This window comes from Limulus polyphemus, unplaced genomic scaffold, assembly GCF_000517525.1.
Source record: "Limulus polyphemus unplaced genomic scaffold, Limulus_polyphemus-2.1.2 Scaffold2419, whole genome shotgun sequence".
NCBI classification, from domain to species: domain Eukaryota; kingdom Metazoa; phylum Arthropoda; class Merostomata; order Xiphosura; family Limulidae; genus Limulus; species Limulus polyphemus.
The window spans coordinates 91,442-112,626 of record NW_013668029.1 but is presented as its reverse complement, the minus strand read 5'-3'; the positions used below and the strand labels follow the sequence as shown (position 1 = coordinate 112,626).

Here is a 21,185-nt window from a genome sequence, read left to right as displayed (position 1 = left end):
CCAGAGCTACCAGGAACATTTTTTATCGGTCTACTGGTAGCTAGAGCAGATTTGGAAAGAAGCACACCTGATCAGGCAACACTCACCACTGAGAGGGAAATGATGTGAGGGTCCCTCGAAAAGAATACAAATAAACACAAAAGAAATGAAGTCCCTCCCCAATCTCACAATGTAAATAGTACATTGAGAATAGTGGGGGGGGGGTCAAAAACCATCTGAAGAGGCAACTGTCAAGTCATGTAAATAATGAGATATATATTAGGCATGATCTACATACTAGCCTCTACAATCTCAACCAAACTACCAGGGACATCAAGAGATGAAGAGATGAGACCCAAAGAAGTTTCTGTTCCTCCAAAGAACTCCCAGAGTATGCAATACGAACCAGTTCACGAACCCAACCTGTCAATGTCACAGGGGATAAGTCATGTGACACTGTAGGATCCCAATGGAGAAGCACACTGTGACATGAACCCCGAAACTCGACAGTGTTTGCAACATAACATTGGAGAGCCAAACCAGGCATAAAAGATGATACAGATCCCAGCATTCATTAAAATGAGCAATGTGCAATTAGACCAACCCATCTCAAAAGGGTTAACAGATAAGAGATCACTCATGAAAGTTTTTGATAAATTCTCTTATTTGAACATTCATGCCTAAATAAAAAGAAAATACAGAATCCACACGTTATGTGCCTCATCTGGAATTTATCTACCTTACAAAAATTGTCTAGTGTTGTAGATTACAATGCTATTTATATAATATGTTGTTCATTGAAATTAAAACAGGATACTACTGTACCTGTAACTGCTGATATTCTTGTTGTAAAGCTTTCACATTCGAGAAATTATTGACAGGTACAGGGCCCAAGCCTACTGTTTGGTTATAAAGTCTTTCTAGTTGAGAATGGTAGGGATTCATTAATGTGCTACCATCACTTGCTCTCCGACCAATACCTTAAACATAAAAAAAAAAGTTGGGTGTACAAGCACATCAATGTTTACAAGGTACTCAGATTTAAAATATATGGCTTTATGTTCCAAAAAGTGAAATAATTCTAAAATACCTCCTTTACTTCTAATTGTAATTCCTGATCTTAGAACAATAAAAACAACAATAATAAGAATAAAAATATCCACCTGTTTGAACCAGATGGTTTAAAATTTAAAATGAAAAGCTCTAAAATAAGGAAAACTTTTGGTGTTTGATAGTTTTCATCATTTTCATCAAGTTGGAAATTAACATAACATAATATTTTGGGACAACATGACACCTATTGGTCCATCTCCGCCGTTCCATCCTCTAAACTAAATTAAAATGATTAAAAAAAGTTAAATAAAAAGATTTTAAACCCAGACTTTTTCATTCATATACTTATCAAGCTTTTTTCTTAACCTCACTTAAATTTACTGCCTCTACAACATCTGAAGGCAACCCATTCCAAAGGCCAAACACCATGTTTGAAAAATAAAACTGTCTTGGCTGAAGATGACTCCTACCTTGCCAAAATTTATATTTTTGTACCCTAGTCCTACTATTCTCTTTGCTAAATATAAAAAAAATGTTACATCAACACTATCAAATTCCCTTTACAATCTTAAACAGCTCAATCAGATCCTCCCCAACTCTTCTTTTTTCAAGAGAAAACAATTTGAGAGATTTAAGCCCTCGTCGTATGATAACCCCTCCATCCCAGGCAACATTCTAGTAACCTTTCCCTGAACCCTTTCCAACAATTCAATGTCCTTCTTAAGGTAAGGAGCCCAAGACCAATATTCCAAATGTGGCCTAACCAGTGACCTGTATAATGAAAGTATAACCTCTTTAGACTTGTATTCAATATTTCTATAGATACAACTTAATATCCTATTTGCTCTACCACTAGCAACAACACACTGCTTAGATGGCTTTAGAGACTGATCGACCATAACACTAAGATCCCTTTCCTTCATAACACTACTCAGGTTATTCCCATCCAAATTATATTTCTAATTCAAATAATAATAACCCACATGCATTATCTTGCATTTATTATAATTAAAACCCATCTGCCATTTAATTGCCCAACTCACTAAATGATCTAAATCCTTTTGTAAATCAGAATCATCCTCTTCACAGCTAGCAACACCCAAGACCTTAATATCATCTGCAAACTTAAGTAATTTATTAACTATCCATTCATCTATGTCCTTATAACTACTTCTATACTATACTAAACTTTTCTCTGCCTCTTATTCTTTTTTGCATTCAGTTTTTGCTGGCCCTCACCACTGTCTAGTCCTAGCTTAAAACTTCCCTTACAGCTGAGTTAATAGCCTTAACAAACAAGCCAACCTCTACTCTATGTAAATGTAAAGCATCCATTGCAAAGAGCTCCCTTCTTCCACTGAACTGATCCCACAAGTCCAACCAACCAATATGCTCATCCTTACATACTACTCTAAGCCCAGCATTTAGCCCTAATGACCCACTTACAACTTCATCCCCACAGTTAATTCTGGGCAATATCCCTGACAAAATTAAGTTATGGCTGTTTTATTTAAGCCTTTATCAACCCATTATACTTATTAATTAGCACCTCTGACCTACCTTTCCCTACATGTACTACAAAAACTGCATCTCCGCTAGCCCTTTTTGTTATATCTCTTGCTCTGTCAGTTATATCTTATCCTGTGCCTCTGAGTAGCACAATCTGATTCTTTTCTCCCTATTTACCCCACAGACTATTCTATCCACACGCTTTATCAAGAATCACCTATAACTATAACCTCTGTATCATCCGCATCCTTCTCTGACCCTTTTGTTTTCCTTCCCTCCAATAGTTCCCCATCTGCAGAAGCCAAGGGCTGAAATTTGTTCCTCAACAAAATAGGCTCATTATAACTAAATTCACCATTTTTAGCCCTAACAGTACTCTTTCTAACTTCCTTAAAGTCATTGTTATCCTGCTGCCATTTCCCACAATCTACACTTCTCTTTATCTATTGCATCTACTTTAATCATGATTGCCTCTAACTTTTCCTCCAACCTACAGACTCTACATAAAAATTGTACATCATCATTACTAGCTTCCTTAAAAGTACATTCCAGTTCTAACCTAACAAACTGCAAACACTTAATTCCCACATTAGTCGTAACCATTGTATTTATACTGTTACAGCCTGAAAGTGAAAATAATACTCAATACCAAATACAATAGCTTATTGTTAACACTGTTACTGCTAAGCTTTAAAAAATTAAGCCCTATGCAAAATAAGAAACAAATCTTATTCCACTCTTACCTGAAACAGTGCATTGCATTTTACTACTGAGTAAAGAATGATTTTGTAAAATGCACATAACAGGTCACAACCCTACTAAAACATTCATCTCTATTAGATATATAATAAAAATAGAAACTATATTCAATCTAATTTCAAGTTATTACACAAATACACATATACTTTTAAGACTGATGTATCACAACATTAATATTTCCAAAACTTCCACAGTTAAAATCTCCAATCAGTAAATGAAACAACTTTTCTAAAGAGGGTTCATTTCACAATTTGTTAAAGCTGTGGTGTGTCACTGCTAAAGCACTACAAATGACATATTGACCATATACTTCATTTAGAGCACAAAATGTTTAACTATTCAACCATGCAATGCAGCCTTGAGTAGACTCACAACTGAAGAATTATTTCACACTGGGTTCATAAGTATACACATGACTTTAGAAATAAAACAACATTAAGTATAGGAGTAAAGAAACTTTAACACTTGTTTTACTACGCATAACCATGTAATTGTACTGATGGAGTTTTTAATAATGCAGTGATTAAAAAATACATTCTTATTTCTATTACCTACTAGTATTTTCAGAGACTGAAACAGTCAAGTGTGTCCCAGATAAGGCTCTAATCATCCAAATAAATACCTCCTTAGTGCATCTAAATTATATTGTATTATAATTCAAATGCCTCTACTCTACACATTAATAAAATTATATAGTTGAGGTAGAAATACCTTTGCAGAAATAGAAAAAAACATACAATCACTTGGTTATCATTAAAGTTAACATTTTCCCATACCAACAGTGTATTTCCGATAATACTTACCACTGCTTACACTATAGCTTTATCCTGACAAAAATTACTCTTATCTGCCCATCTAAGCATTGGTATAAATCTTACCTCACTTGCTCCAGCCTTTATACCCCACTATATTGCCCACAGCACATTAAATCTTGTGATTCTCTCCACCTACTTCAATGCATCCCTATCCCAGATCTGTATATAATATATTACTGGAGATTACTGGACCTTTCTCGTCTCACCCAACCAAAAGAAAAAGAGATTACCCAGCCTGGGATTACAAACAAAAATACTAACTCCCCAACCTAAGAGGCACAATAATACCTCTTGCCCCAAGAATTATGAGGAGGATGTGAAACAAACAAAATCAAACCAATGGCACAGGAATTGACGCTCTGCACGCAGAATTACAAAGAGTTGAGGATCCTCTTCCATGATCATCAAAATGAAAATAATGTCCAAAAATAGGGCCACACTCAACTTGACCGGATAGCTAAGTGTCATTTCTGAACCATAATTATAAGGAGGCACTGACATAGGCTTGTCCTGCTCCAACCATATATCTGGGAAAATCACACCAGGTTATTTGTAGGAGTGCACCCAGCTTGCCCTTTCCTCCTTCAGTGCCAGAAATTCTCACCTGATCCCCTGCAAGCTCAGATTCTAACTCCACAGAATAAAAACATCAGACCTTGTGTGATACTCCATCTCTATGAGTATGAGGGACTGGACATCCTTCACAGAAAGGGGACATCCCTCTGATACCGAATAACACTAATCTCCAGAGGTGGCAGAGTAGGAGAACTAGGCAACTGCATGTCAAAATTGTGAACTTGTGGAATGATATCTGAAAACGTCTCAGAAATAATTTTTTTTATATGTAAAATAAAGAAAACAGACAACAAACTAGTTATAATTTTCCTATAGTGAAATTGTATTTCCGATAAGTACTTCCCTCCACTCACAAGATTAGCTATTCTCGTCCAGTGCTTCCCTCTACATGGAAATTTTTCTTTACACATGCCACAAACCATTTGCTCCCCCCTATTGGAATCGAATGATTCCAACAAGTCTCTCATGTAAATTATCATGCGTCACTTCTCCACCGATAGGAGCATGACATATAAGTGTTGCAAGTGACTCCCTCTATACACCTCTACTAAACTATCACTTCTTGTTTGCAGCACTCATACTTTGTTTGTTTTCACTTCTAGTTTTTATTAAGACTGTTTCTTAACTTCACTTTAATCCCAGTTTATCACTTCGAGGTTTGGTAGAAGATGTAAGCACTGGAGGAAAGTGGGGAGGAAGGGTGGGTTAGAAATACATTTTCAGCATAGGAAAATTATAACTTCCGATACGGTACTTCCCTCTTCTCACAAAATTAGCTAGAATCCCATACTGATTAGGTGGTGGGACCAATGCAAGGGAATGACAGAAGTATCCTTTAAAAGTGTCTGAAGGACATTCCTGGAAATGAGAGAGTTGGACCCGAAAATCTGATGAGGGGAACAGCACCACTTCTGAACCAGGTATACTCTATGCCCATCTGTGAAATGTGTAGTAGATAAGGAGTATGATCAAAGGAGGAATATAGACAACATAAAGATGTGTGAGAACTTATGTTGATTGGTTCTACTCTAAATACAAAACCCAGCCATGGGGTACTGACATCTATGTGGGGGAAGGATGAGAACTCTCAATCAAAGGGGTGAACTGCAATTTGACGTCTCACTCCTTTGTGAATGTATACTGCATATTGGAGGATATCACAGAACATCACTGCCCTGAATGGTTATAGCCATCTTTGTGTGGAACCCATTCAGGAGGGTGCCTTCACAGTCGACCACCCCAGCAGCTTGGAACTAGAAAGTGGTATGGACTCCCATACTCCACTAAAAGAAAGGGGTGAGAATGCGATGGAGAGTCTGGAGGAATGTCATCACCTGATTTATTCAATACAAGGCATGGCAGGGATGTAAAGCTATCACCTTCTGCTTTACCCATGCAGTCAGTCCATGGGTGGTACAGTTTGGAACGGGCAAGTTTATGAAGGAATTACATTGTGAGGCTATTCATCTACAAGCAATCTTGTGGACCCCCCCACCTCAACAGTGATTATTGTGAAGCCATGGAAGATAAAGTGTGAGTCAAATTGGCTGTACAGTGCAGATTTTAAATTAAAGAATACCTGGTCAGGCACTACTTGCCACAGAGCAGGATCCATATAATGAGTAGATGAAGCAAGGGCCCTGAAAGGAAAAGAAAGTACGAATATAAACTTACCCAGTCAAAGTTGCACTGAAGCCTAAAAAATGGCCACAGGTGGAAGATGAAAACCAGATGAAAAAAAACTGCGATATGATGTAAATAATGGGAGATGAATGTATAAAGTGTAGTCTACATGTCCGACTGCAGGATTTCCTCCAATAGCCAACAAAAAATAAAAGCGAGGAAAAAGATGGAACAAAGTTGGAGAGGAAGAAGACAAAAAAAATAAGACAATAGAATCAAAAGTCGAATCCATTTGGTGAGGATAGAAGGAGAAAGATCCCAAACAAAGGAAGACCGCCAAAGAATAAAAAACCAGGAATGGTACCAAAGAAGGAAGCTGTACAGGCAATATAACAACAAAGAATAAGGACCGGAGAGAGAAGTCTATCCAGATCAGGACCAGAGTAGAGATAAGAAATAGAAGGAAGGGAAATGGGCAAAAAGGAGGAGCTAGCTGCCGAGATCTTTGGGAGAGAGGAACAATCAGGATAAAGGAGAAGATAGGTAGGGTGATAAAACATACATGAAATGTCAATAGCAAACAAATCAGACCTTTGATGTCCACAGGCATAGAGGAGAAGGAAATACATTTTAAGAGAAAGGTAAAACATGGAACACGAGGAAAGTGGTTCAAACAGAGGTAAAGTGAGGGTATGGAGGACTACATTAATATCCCAGTCCAGAAGAGTATGCCTTCTGGGGGGGACGAGGAATCTGGAAGGAAGGCATTAATGTGGTAAGGACAGGAGAAGCAAAAACTCAATGGTATTGGAAAAAATTAAAGGTATGGGATAAAGTAGTCCAATAACCCAAGAGCTAGGAGACTGAAAATCCCTGATCGAAAAGCCATGTGAGAAACTCTGCCACAATAGGTTGGTCAGCAGGGAATCCCAGAGTCGCATACCAACTGCAGAACACTTTCCACTTGTGCTGATACATCTCCATTGAAGAAGGACATATAGAATAAGCTAAAAGGAAAGCTACTCGACAAAAGAAACCTGATCTCCTCACCAAGGACCAGATAAAAGCCAGGCATGAAGATGAAGGACGTAAATGGCTGGATGTAGAACTAGTGACCAAGGTTGAAAAGAAGAAAGGGAGACAAAGGAAGAGGTACTGGAGGGAAAAGTTGCAGTTGCTGTAATCGTGGAAACCATGGGTAAACTGGCCAATAAAAAGCGATCAGAAGGACTCGACATGAAGTGGTATGAATGAGAGAGATCACCCGATGAAGTAATCAGATAGGAGGATAAACATAAAGGAATTTGTGAGACCAATTGTAGGATATGTTTGGTCGGGGGGGGGGGAGGTAAGAGATGATCTGCCACGAAACTGAAAGCACTCAGAATGTGACATGCAATGAGATAAATGTGGTGCATGTGTCCCCAATATAGTAGATTCAATGTTCAACAATATAGATATATTGACCTGGGTGCCACCTTGGTGATTGGTATTTGCTACCACCATATAATTGTCAGAATGAATCATTGCCAGACAATGTCTTGTGAGAGGAAGGAAGTGATTGAAAGCCTGATGGACTGCAAGAAGCTCAAGGATGTTGATATGCAAAGAACTTTTTCTCTATAATTCAATGACCCAAAGCCTCCTGGTGATTGACCCATGCACCCCAGCACTGAAGAGATGTGTCCGTGAAAAGATGTAAATCAGGCCAAGGAGGAGGAAGCAGGATGCCCACCTATGTATGGGTCTTGTCCAACCACCAATGCAGATTGTCCATCAGGGTAAGAGGAAGGGTAACGAGAGCTGACAAGAGATCACAAACAAGGTTCCATTTATTGTGAAAAGCCCACTGAAGCGATCACATATGCGCACAACCGAGGCGGACCAGTGACATCATTGAAAACCACATCCTCAAAAGCAATAGAACCTCACAAGCAGAAAGTGAGGGAGCTCAAAGGGTGTAGCAAACTAACAGTTCCATGAAATAAAGTTGTAGAAGAGAAGGTTGGGCCTGACTAATATGAGTGTCAAAAAGGACACACAAGTGTACAAGATATTGGGTAGGTCGGAAGAAGAACTACTCCAATTTGATTAACCAGCCCACATGAGCAGCCAATAGAAGGAGCTGACAAGTGTGGCTGGCCAACTCCAGTTTGGAATGAGCCAGAAGAAGCCAGTTGTCTATATAATGGTGGAAGATGGCGAGCAAAAACTCTGACCACCCGACAGAAAATATAACAGGCAAAAGCAAACCTAAAGGGTAGGGCACAAAATTGATAAACCACCACATGACGGATGAACAGAAGATATGGATAAGACCATCGTGATATAGGTACCTACAGATAAGCACTGGTGACGTCCATCTTTGTCATCCATAAGCCTGGAGAAAATGCCCACTGTAGGGTGAGAAATGACTCCATGGTAAAACGGGGCAGTTGAACAAAGCAACTGAGGCAGGACAAATCAATGACAAGCCTCTAGTCCCCCGCTTCCTTAGAAACAAAAAAAAGTCTAGAATAAAAACCTGGTGAAGATGTAGAACAGATTCAATGGCCTGCTTAGATAGTAGTTCCTGAACCACCTCTGACAGATGCTGGCTGGTCATGGGATCCCAAGGCAGAGGGAAAAAATGGATATAGGAGACATGGGAAATAGGGAAAACAACAGGATCACGAATCTTTCCAATAAAACTTGAAGAACCCAATGATCCTTGATGAAAGGATGCCAGTGATGAAGAACATTGGCAATACTGTTGGTGGAGAAACGATGAGATGAGGCACTCCCAAAAAGAAGGGACGAGTAAGGGTTAGGAATGGGAGGGACAGGAAAGTGTAACAGATGCAATAATGGGCTCCAACTGAGACAAACGGGCAACAAGATTGGAAAGGGTAAACTGCTGTTGTACTGATGCAACTCATGATTCCAAAGACTCGGGGATCATGTCAAAGACGTATTGCCGCAGAAATGGGGCTATGCGTAAATCCCAAACATAAGATGATGGTAAACGGATGCGAGTTAAGGTTGCATCACGACGTAGAAGGTCCCAACAACATGTAAGTAAAGCCAGAGCCAAAGATAATAAACGAGCCAACATAGAGGAAGGGAGAGGACATGATGGTAGAGAGATATCATAAAAGAGTTGTGCTGGTAAGACGAAGGTGGAAAAAGTGGGCAGGAGTCAGACTTACAGGAGATTCAGGAACCACACTCAAACAGAAAAATGGAACCTAACAATTGTTGGTCCAGAAAAGATTAGTCTGCATGATGATATGCAAGAGCAAACCAATCTGAAGGCCATGGGAGGCGAGGCATGCTAATCCCATCACTTAATTGTAAGGCAAATTGCTCAGCATGTACCTGAATATATAGGGAGGGGAGAAAAACCAAACAGAGATGGGAAGATTGGTCATGTAGTAAGGAAGGATGTGGTTTATAGGAAATAGAAGAAAGGGATAAAATGTTACGTACCTGAGAAATGAAATAAAAAAAACTGTATTAGGCCTAACAGACTCAGGCGAGACATGAGAAGGCATAGCAAAAACAGGAATGAAAATAGGCAATCTAAGTCCTCATCCACCTGAACAGGCTCAGCTTCATAATGAGGAAGAGTCAACGACTAATAGAAAGTGTAAATAACAATGTGACTGTAATAAACTAGGATTAAAGTAGAGAAACAGTTTTAATAGAAACTAGAAGTGAAAATAAATGAATACCACTACGTGAGTATACTAAAGATGAACGTGAAACTTTAAACACACAAAAAGGAACACATCTGAGCACATGTGCTGCTAAATGAGAAATGATAGTTTGATACAGTCGTATAGAGGGAGTCACATGTATCACATGATGATTTACACAAGAGATATGATGGATTCATTTGATTCCAATAGAGGGGGAGGAAAAGGCCAGTGGCATGTGTTAAGATAAAAAATTGCATATAGAGGGCAGCACTGGACAAGAATAGATAATATTGTGAGAAGAGGGAAGTACTATATTGGAAGACCCAATAAGACAGGTCTAAAAAGAGAAATCATCTAAGGCATGAGTATAACTAAAGCTATTCAACACTGAAGAGAAACCCGCAGCAAGTATGCAAAACCATCATCATAATGTTCTGCCATTGAGAAAAAGTGTATAGGAAGTACCAATAGTGAACTTATATACAGACCTGGGATAGAGGGCTCACTGACATAGGTGGAGAGAATCACAAAACTTAACTTGCTATGGGCAATATAGTTGGGTATAAAGGCTGGAGTAAGCAAGGTAAGATTCGTACCAATGCTTAGATGGGCATATAAAATCATCAGGATGAAGTTACAGTGTGAGAGAAAGTGTGTTTTGGAATATTGAATTTACTAGCAGCATATAAATAAAAAGGGCCTTCACAGATTCAACTGCTATACAAAATCTACAGTTAATGTGTGTGTGTGCGCATCCATGTTAAAAAGAAAATTGCATGTTACAAGTTTTAAACATACTTTTCAATCAGCAAGAATAAGAATTTAACGTACATAAAATGTATTAAAAAGGTATTAATATGAATGATTAAAGCCTGCTTTGAGAGTATTATGGATTGCTTTGTTTTGCTTGAGCTACATGTGAGAGAATGTGTTCTGTGGGGTTCTGGGTTTTAGTATGTCATTCAAGTTCCTATTCTGGTTTTTGGTATTCCCTTCAAATATTTTTTAAAATATAACTATTTACCAAATTTTGATAAAACATGAGACTTTTACCTGAAAGCTTTTCTGTAACTGCCAATACACCAGTTCTTCGTTGTCTGAATGAAGAATGCATTTTCCTATGGACTTCTTGAACTTCTTCTGGTGAAGCCATAGCCAAAGTGTGGCGTTTGGAATGACCACGTGTTTGTAGGTATCTAAAGCAAAAACCCAGCCATCACATTAGTACATAATTGTCTTTTTACCTAAGTTTCACTATTTAAACCATGGATGTCAGTCAAAATGTTAGCTGCAGAGAAAAATCCTTAGGATATAATATATTACTATATCAACCTAAGATACTTTCTGATTCAACATTTTGTCACTATCAAGCTAGTTTGGAGCAGATAGCCTAGTTGCTTTACACCAATAAACCCCAACCAACCATCAAGCTAGTATATTCATTATAATTAAACCAACCAACCATCAAGCTAGTATATTCATTATAATTAAACCAACCAACCACATACTCCTCCATTAGGTGGATAAGTTCACCTGACTATTTGCTATAAAAAGAAAATAAAGCTTGTACACTAAAGCACTTCAGTGTGATTAATTCACCAACATATGCATTTTAAAATAATGCATTATTTAATTGTTGTCAAAAGCCTAAACTATTGGCAATTTTGAAAAAACATAGATGAATTTAGATCTATATATTCTTAACACCTAGAAAAGTGTTTTCCGATAATCTAAATCAGAATTTGTTTTTCAACATTCAACACCTACTACCTCTTAATAAGACTATTTTTTCATACATATCTTCTGTTTCATATTCACAAAAAAACAAAATGTGTTTCCAATTATCTTTTCAGTGGATATTTTCATTTTCTGTACTAAATTAGCAGTATGATTATAGTAGGCAAATAACATAAAATGTATGGATTGCTGAATGAGCCCACTCTTACTGATAATGTACAACAAAATCATAGGTGCTCAGATCAATATGTGATTGGTAAGCACATTTAAGAGCTAAGGAAGATAAACCCATTTAAATTTCTTACCTTGAGATTGCTCCTGTATCTAACCTGTCATCAAATTCTCTATTTTCTTCCCCAATTGGTATTGGTAAAACTGACATTTGAGGGACTGGAGCTGGATTGCTTGGCTGGACCTAGAGAAGTTGTAACCATCTTGAAATACTTGCTTATTCATGATGGTGATAAATTATAAATGTGAGATCCAATGAAATATTATAGAAGTATGTAACATATAACATTGTGTAAATGTGTTTGTTTTATATACATGGTGGTAATATTTACACAGTTTTAAAAAATTACACTTTTAGGGGTATTCTTTTGTCTGGTGGTGATACCTAACATTGTATTAGGATAGTGTAATATTCAAGTGTTTGGTAAAACAATATATTAACAACTGGAACACATCTGACAGAACAGTCTACTATTCAAGAGTTGAAAGGAATCAAAAGCAGTGAAATTTTGACATCCGTTCTCTCTCCCTCATGCGCAACATCCCAAAATATTCCAGATAGATTTAATTACATTTAGATCAGGGCTCTGGGAAGGCCAAGGCAGATTCTAGATGATACTTGTCTCAAACTATTCTCGCATACAGAGGCAGGATTTTTTCCCATAGAATAACATCACCAGGCAGTGTAGCAACATCCATAATTTCATAATACATTCTGTCAGGGTATGGAACTGCAACAGCAAACTATAAGTGTAAGTAGCTTTTGAGAGATCTAGCAGTCAATCAGGCCATAATATGTAGAGCTCCTCAGTTCAAATTCTTAAGTTTTAGAAGCTATTAGCTTACAACTGTAGTATTTACCTATGCATATATAATGACTTTGTATGAAAACCCTGAACAAAAAAAAGACATCCCTTATAACTGTAGTGTTTACTTTAGCATATATCATGGCTTTGCAAAAAAAACGTCAACAAAAAAAAGACACTTAATAAAAAAACTACAATAAAAGTAACATATTCAATACTTAAAATTATAATTACTTAGATGTTTGCAAAAATGGCCTGCTAGAAAGGCAAACCCATTTTTGGCAATTTTTACACTGAAAACTTGTAGAAACTTTAACAAACAAATATGAACTAATTTATTGTGTACTTACACATGGTACCTTTTCTTTACTAGTGGAATAGCTGAATTGGCCTTGGAATAGCTGCTTTTGTAAGCACTTCTGAATGTTGGCTTCTCCATCTGAGGCTCTGCGATTTAAGCCACCAACTAGTTAAAGAAAACACATGACCATAATACCCATTTCACTCTATCACTTATGCTAGTATTACAAAAATGGACTATACATAATTTTTCGAATTATGATACATATTTTATGAAAACCACCTCTACCATCTTGATTTATATTTAAAATCACACACAAACACACCATACATATATACTTTAATTTCATACCTAAATTCAGGGGTTACTGAACTGTGTTCCAAAGCCCAAATTTCAGTCATAGAAGTACCTTTTCATTTTGTTATAAATTTAACAAAGAGTTCACAGACAGGAGGTTATTTTTCTGCCTTTTATATGTTCCACAGCAACTGACTGTGTTTAATAAACAGAGATGTTGAGATCAAACTCCTTAGACCAAAACCTGACATACATTCTGAGACTAAGACCAGGAACAACCTTTAAAAAAGCATTATCCTATCAGACTTTCACTGTATAGTCAATATTTTACTTGTCTGACTATTATTTTAATATTAACATCCAAAATAATAATTTAAAGGATTTTTCTAGTTCCACTCAATCCATTTAGGAATACACAACACTAAGAAATTTATAACAATTATTTTGGTCATGCTTTATATTGTATGATATAGATATTCAACTTACATGCACTTACATATGTGTATCACATTTAAATAATCATTACTGACATTAAATGGACATTTAACAGCAACTTAAATGCATTTTCAAGTAACAAAATGTAAATTAAATGCAACTTACAAGTAATTATGTTTTGATTGACATTCAGTTAACACTTAGCAAGAATAAAATACAATTGATATATTTCTATTTGAATAATTTAATCAATAACAAAAAGTAATTTCAACACTAACAGATGACTAAAGATCAAAAAAAGGCAAATATTTACTAATTACAGGACCGTTATTCTTATTTGAATGGATTTAATTGTTGTTCAATGTTATTTATGAATAGAGATTAATTAAATGTGATATATATAAATATATCTAATAGCATGTCAAGTAAATATCTGGTTAATCCATATGATTTAAAACATAACCATTACTTTTGTTAGTTTTGGCATTTGTTTGCACATTAGCAAGAACAACAGCCTTATTTGCTAGTTGTTGTTGCATCTTAAAAACATTAAAGATGAGAGATATCTTCATGAAATTTTTGCTTAATGCAGTCTCATGAACAGCTCTCCCCCTCCCAAGGCTGAAGACCCTTTCTACTACTGCTGATGTTGAAGTAATGCAGAATATATTCTCCAAGAATTTTGTTGTCCTAATAGTGATAGAAGCATTTCCAAAGCCAATAAAACAAGAGAATGAATTACTGTAGGCTGAGAACTGGGTCCTTGATATAGCTGTCAGAGCTTTGCATATGATGCAAAAAAACTGAACAAGCAATTTTCTACGGAGGCTGGACATCTCCACTCTGATCAATCTGTCATACAACATTACTGCTAGCTACTCTTTCAATTGGTTCTACTTCAGGAAGATAATCTACTTCTTACAGAATAGCATCAACAATATTATTCCTTAGGGCATATTTCACTATTTTTCCCTATTCTGGATGATCATTTTCAAACCAAATAACCTGACTTTTGGGCATTGTTTAGATTTTAGCTTGTTTTCTTTTCATGTTTTATAGAATTTTACTTCTAGCATTTTTACCGGTTGTTTGGTGCAGATAGTCTAGTTGCTTTGTGCCAAAAAAATGCCAAACAACCAACCAACCAAATAAAACCATAGTTTGGATCAGAACACTAGCCAGGAGATAAATCAAGTTTTCATAAGATGTTCACAAACAAAATCTGTGCATGATGTTACTTGCAAGTTCACAGACACCAAGACCTAACATGCTGAAAACAAGACTGAGACTTGAATAGTTGAGATCGAGATCTGATCATATAAGATCAAGATTTCATAATCTGATCTCAAGATCCCATCTCCGTTAATGAAGCTCAACTGGTAGGCATCAAAAAATGCTTGGGAACCCCTGCTAATCCAGTAATATTGTCACTGTCACAGTTTGTAGAATATACAATCACCAAAGTCTAATTATTAGTTATTACATACTAATTACTAACTAGTTTTTACCCTACATTCCAAATGCTATTAAATCTGGAGAACTATTTCTATGGTGATAGTGGCTATGATTATGACCTGGGTCTTCTTTATGGTGAAGTGTATATAATATCTCAAAACCCAAAACAGGCCTAATAGCATTTCTTTCTTTTGCTAACCCAAGCTGTGCTGATGAGCCTTGAATAGTCAAAAATTCTGTCCACAGCATAGGGTATGGCCAATAAAAGAATGAATTAGGCCTCTACATCATAGATTCTCTTTTAAATTTCCCTCTAGTGAAAACGAAATCTTTAACATGTATATATACATATAGTTTCATATCTTTTTTTGTCTCATTACACTTCAAAATTTATTTTCAAGTCATAAAATTATTGTTTGTGAAATTACTGAAAATTTCTAAATAAATTATCAGATTCTAAGGTTATGTACATGATAAAGTTAATATTAAAAAATTGCATTTTTGCTTTTATAAGCTTTACAAAATAATATGATGTCATTAGAAAATTTATGTTTGCAGAAACTTGAATCAGTTATTTCCAACTGATGGCAATTGGTTGAAAAATTAATAACCAGCTAGGCTTTCATTTTATTGTCTCTCAGCATCTATACAATTAGATAACTTTATTGCATATTGGCTTATTTATAACTCATGATGAGTCTTATACAAAAGTAGTAGTTTTGCCTCTTTTTCGTTTGTTGTATATGCGCATTGTATACTAACTTATAATTTAAGGTTACATTAAAACATTTTCGTTAATAAAAATTAAACCAAGTACTTCACCTGCATCCAGCACAGGTGGGGGTTTCAGTAAATGCTGGTCCTTGAAAGTGAAGTTTCCTGGTGGCTGATGTTGAACCAGTGGAAGGTTTTGGGGAAGATTAGTATTAGGAAGAGCACTGAGGGGCAATACTGGTGGAAGTTGAAGATTAATAATTGGTTGAAAGTTTCGACTCCTTTGACTGGCCATTAAATATCCTATCTCTAGATTTGGAACTTGTTTATGGTGTGAATTTTCAGGTCCTACAGTGTGGCGGCGAATAACACGATAACGGGAAAGGATCTCAGATGATGGCTCTTCTCCATCTGATTCCAGTTCTGTATCTCCAAACTGTTAGGTCAAAAACAAATAAGATCCAAGTTCTACACATGCATATTCAAATTGCTAAGGAGAGATAAACCAAAATAATTCTACTACTCCAAACTATTAAGGCAAAACTAGAAAATACATTAAAGTTCTTAATTTTATAAACTTATAGGATACAACACACGAAACTCAATTTTGAGTAAATTAATATCATGTTCTATTTCTTCCGATAATATGTTAATTTTTTTTTAGTTTATTTCTTCAATAAATTACTCCAAAATGAGCTTCTTGTTGACTAAAAGTATGCAAAGAAGTTATGCCATTAAAAAGAATAACAATTTGCAACAGCCAAAAATAAAATACAATTTTGTCAATAAAAAAAAATTGTCTAAAGAAGTTCCTGCCAATCATACTCCATAAAGCTATGATGAAAATATACTTCACCAAAAGTAAAAATTGCATAGATCCTTTTATCCAAATTACCTTTTCCAGACTTTGGTTTTCTGAAAGAATCTGCCACAGAGGAACATTACTAGCAGACAATATTGGACTACAAGCAGTTTTCTTATTTTCTTTTACTCTTTGGTCAAAAGCTGGAGGACTTTTGTCAACTATAAAAGAATTTTGTTGTTTTTAAGAAGTTATACTGCATAACAGAAAGATTTAGACATTTTGGCAATAATATTAGAAAAATACAACCTTCACTCTCCAGATAATAATTTTAAAAACTTTTTATTTTTGCCAATGCTTTAACATTGCAGCTTCATCAGGATAATAATAAAAAACTTTTTATTTTTGCCAAAATTTCACCGTTGAGAATATGTTTACTCTTATGTTTCACATAATTAAAATATGTCAAATAGTAGTATAGTTAGTATCATAACTATACTGTAATACTGGAACAATTAGGGAACAACAATAATATTCTAAACACTATTAAAAGCACATTACCAAAGTCTTGAGAAACATAACACCAAAAGCAGTTTAAGAAGTTAATGTATACTTTCAACTCAAACACTTCTTGTACTACTAGGCCTGAGGAAGCTAAAATGGCAAAACATCGGCAGAAATAAAAAAGTTTTATTACCTTTAGAGTAAAGGTAGATTTTTCTAATTTTACTGCTAAAATATACAAAAAAAAAAGAATCAACTTTCAATAAAATAAAATATAACAAGCAAGTTATAAATTTATGTAATAAAGAAAGAAAAGATTACAGATAAACTGAATTTGATACAGATACAAAAATAATTCTGAGTTAAATATTCCGAAGAGATAAGTAACAAAAAATGCATTATTCATAAAAGGACAACAAACAAAACTAAAATGAGAATGGTAAATGCTAAAATGCAACTTTGTTAGAATGAAAATGGGTTCTACAGAGTAATACTGATACAGTGACTATTACCTATAGCTCCAATTTTAAAACCTAATAAAAGAAATGATACAAGAACTAAATAAATAAAATGTAGAGTACCTTAAGGCTCAATGTTGGGATTTTAGCTTTTTTGATTTATATCAATGACAAAGAGGAAGGAATCATTAATACGTTACTTAAATCTGGTAATGATATTACAATTTTGGGTGCTGCTGGTTGTGAAGTGAATGCTACTTTACAAAAAAATTTGGATTATTTGATGAGTTGAGTGAATAAATGGCAGAGGTCTTTTAATTGTCATAAATGCAAGGTTATGTATACGAGATATCATAATTTGAATAAAGTATAATTGTGATGGGAATAACCTTAACAGTGTTAAGGAAAAAATAATTTTGGTGTCCTGGTTGATGAGTCTTTTAAGCCATCAAAGCAATGTGCTGTTGCTAGTGGCAGGGAAAATAGGGTTTTAATTAGTATCTACAGAAATATTGAATACAAGTCTAAAGAGGCTATAATTTCATTATAAAGATCACTAGTTAAGCCACATTTGTAGTACTCTGTTCAATCTTGGGTTGCCTTACCTTAGGAAGGATACTGAATTGTTCAAAAGATTTCAGAGGAGGGCTACAAGAATGATACCCAAGATGAAGTGGTTGTCCTACAAGGACAGGATAAAATCTCTAAACCTGTTTTCTCTAGAAAAAAAGGAGTTAGAAGAGATCTGACTTAGATGTTTAAGATCATTAAGGGAATTGATAGATAGTATTGATGCACCTTCTTTTTTCAAATTAACAGTGAGAAGGCTAGAATTAGGGGACTAAGATAAATGACCTCTTACCCCAGGAAACTTTTTTTGTTGTCAACATTTCAACTTATGCCTTTATCAGAGACATCTCGGGGATGGAGGAGAATGATATTATTAAGACAACAGTGCTCTTGCCATTTAACAATACTACAATAACAATGTGATATCATGAAAACTTGCAATGTTGAATGAAAGAAAAGTTTCGGAGTTATTCTGTAAATAACAAAACTGAGATATCTGAAGATATACTATAGCTCAGTAATTTATTTAAAAAATGCTACTCAGTAACACTGTTTTAAGTGTAAGTAGGGTCCATCCAGTGTGTCTGTTAGTCTGAAGTTGCTGGTTCTGAATTAGAAGAGCTTTTCTATATTTTCTTTCCATGAAAACTACCATGTTACCAAATCTAAGAAGAAGGCTATGAGAGAGGAAATTGTAGTCACTATGCATGTTTCCTAATAACATGTTGGTCTTAATGTTTACTTCATCTATATCTCTCAAGTGTTTCACTTATATAAGTATTTCTGTATAAAGGACTGGTGGCTTTATAAACAGCACCTTCTTTGTATATTCTTAGGAAGTTTTGAGGGTTTTGTCATGCACACATATTTCTTGAATGTTTGTTACACAAAAGAGATTAACATATATTGTAACATTATACCTGGTTTTCTGTATGATATATTAGTAGTTTTAATTTGTTAGTTTTCCATGGATTTTACTTGTTATAACATCATTTAGGTTTAGTATATTCAAAGTTGCTTTCCTTCCTTGGGCGTGGTTCATGTGATGTTTGGAGTCTATTGTAATCACAAGGGACTCATTGAAAATTTTGCTGGTGATGTTTTGAGTGCTAGTTATGTAAGCCAATATGAAATTCGTAAGTATGAATTAATTTTTCAGTGAGTCAAGATACTAACTTCATGATAGAGCTACAAGCAGAAACTATACAACAGAGTGAGAGGTTTTATTTATGAGTTTTACAGTCTTCATAGAATTGGAGAATTCTATTGTTAGTCCTGAATAAAATTACTAATGTGCAATTTGGACCATGTAGATTTAATATTATAACTGACAATGTTCAGTTGACAGGTCATTCATCAGATTTAGTTTAAAAAGGCACTAAGGTAGATGTGACAATTTGGAGAAGAGACCTTTATATGTATTAAAAGCATACCCACAAATATTGTTAGTTAGACTGCTGCTGAAAACAAAACTGCACAGTGGGCTATCTATGTTGTGCCCATTACAGATCAAACTCTGAATTTTAGAATTATAAGATCATAAGATTAATGTTGAATTACTAGAGGTAAGAAGCTTTCCCAAGTCTAATAAAAGAACTTTGGCCTTCACAGTCATTTTCATGCATATTTTTCAGACCAAAACAACAGACAAAATAGAAAATTGACTGATAGTATGACTTTCTGATGACATTTTACAGGTATAAAACCACATCCTTGATAGCTTCTTCAAATTTCAAGATTTCTTAAACATTCAAAATGAGTGTGTTAAATCTACTCTTCAAAACTCATATTATAACTAACTTTCTTTTTTAGCCACTATCATCACTATACAAAGTAAAACCCTTTTATTTAAAACACTAAACAAGTACCAATGTTTTGACCTCCTTAGGTCATCAAGTTGTTACTTGTATAGTGTTTTAAATATAAGTTTTTAATACCCATATCAGCCATCTCTATTATATATTTACTTCAAGTGGGCTCCTCGTCATCATGGAAAATAAGACCTAATTCATACAAAACAACTAATGAAACCCATTATTCTACAGTGTAATAACCATCACCCCTTTGCTATGAAGCAATAAATCATTCTTAGTGAACTACAAACAATTGTGCACATTTGCAACCATGAACAAGCAATGATTGATACAAAACTAGAACACAAAGTTATCCTATATAATAATGAATATCCAACATTCTTTTCAAGACTTTGAGTAAAGAAAATAACCAAATTAAATTCTAAATAAAAACTTCACAAAAACCATATCCACATACCAAGGGCTACTTTGAGAATGCCATTTAAGAGACATCAAAAGAAAGAAAAAATCTGTCAAGTGGTTAAGAAATTAAAGCTACTGATATCCCTTAACCCTATCACCCCTGGTACCTTTTACTGCACATGACACAAGGTTTTAGTGTCTTACATTCAAAATCTTATTAAACTACTTTTTGTTACTAGCATAAAATCTTAGCTAATAATTGTGACAGATTTGTTATCATATATTAATTTTAATGGGAATTTGTTTGAATTAATTGATATTTAGAAATGTATATAATGTATACTGTTAAATATGTATTGCGAAACTCCTGCCTAATCTCTAAAGTTGTAGAAGATTCTCGAGTGTAAGAATCAACAATATATGTGTGTTTGTAAATGCTAATGTAGCTTAGTATTGTTAAGTAATCTGAATTTTTGAGAAACTCTCCACACACCTATAAATATAACCAATGCGATGCACCTAAAAAAGACAGTATCTATTATTGGGTTGCTCTAATTAGTGTAACTATAAACTTTGTAAGCTATAACTGTCATTAACATTGATTAATCGGGGACTTCAGATATATTTGACCAGGAAAGTTTATAAATTTCGAACATTACAAATCA

At 35.0% G+C, this 21,185-nt stretch overlaps 1 protein-coding gene across 3 annotated transcripts in view; it reads right to left on the bottom strand.

Annotated features, from left to right (window-relative positions):
- The window catches only part of LOC106466904 (serine/threonine-protein kinase SIK3-like), an 80,643-nt gene that overhangs the window by 7,234 nt on the left and 52,224 nt on the right, over window positions 1–21,185 (bottom strand). For 2 of the 3 annotated variants that reach the window (XM_022394980.1, XM_022394981.1), the window contains exons 9-14: window positions 16,866–16,993; window positions 16,079–16,406; window positions 13,119–13,234; window positions 12,037–12,146; window positions 11,048–11,190; window positions 805–959 (exon numbers count right to left, since the gene is read on the bottom strand). In XM_022394980.1, the coding sequence (XP_022250688.1) occupies window positions 805–959; window positions 11,048–11,190; window positions 12,037–12,146; window positions 13,119–13,234; window positions 16,079–16,406; window positions 16,866–16,993 (980 nt within the window). The remainder of the gene's footprint in view (window positions 1–804; window positions 960–11,047; window positions 11,191–12,036; window positions 12,147–13,118; window positions 13,235–16,078; window positions 16,407–16,865; window positions 16,994–21,185) is intronic. The other variant, XM_013927211.2, reaches the window with a different exon arrangement.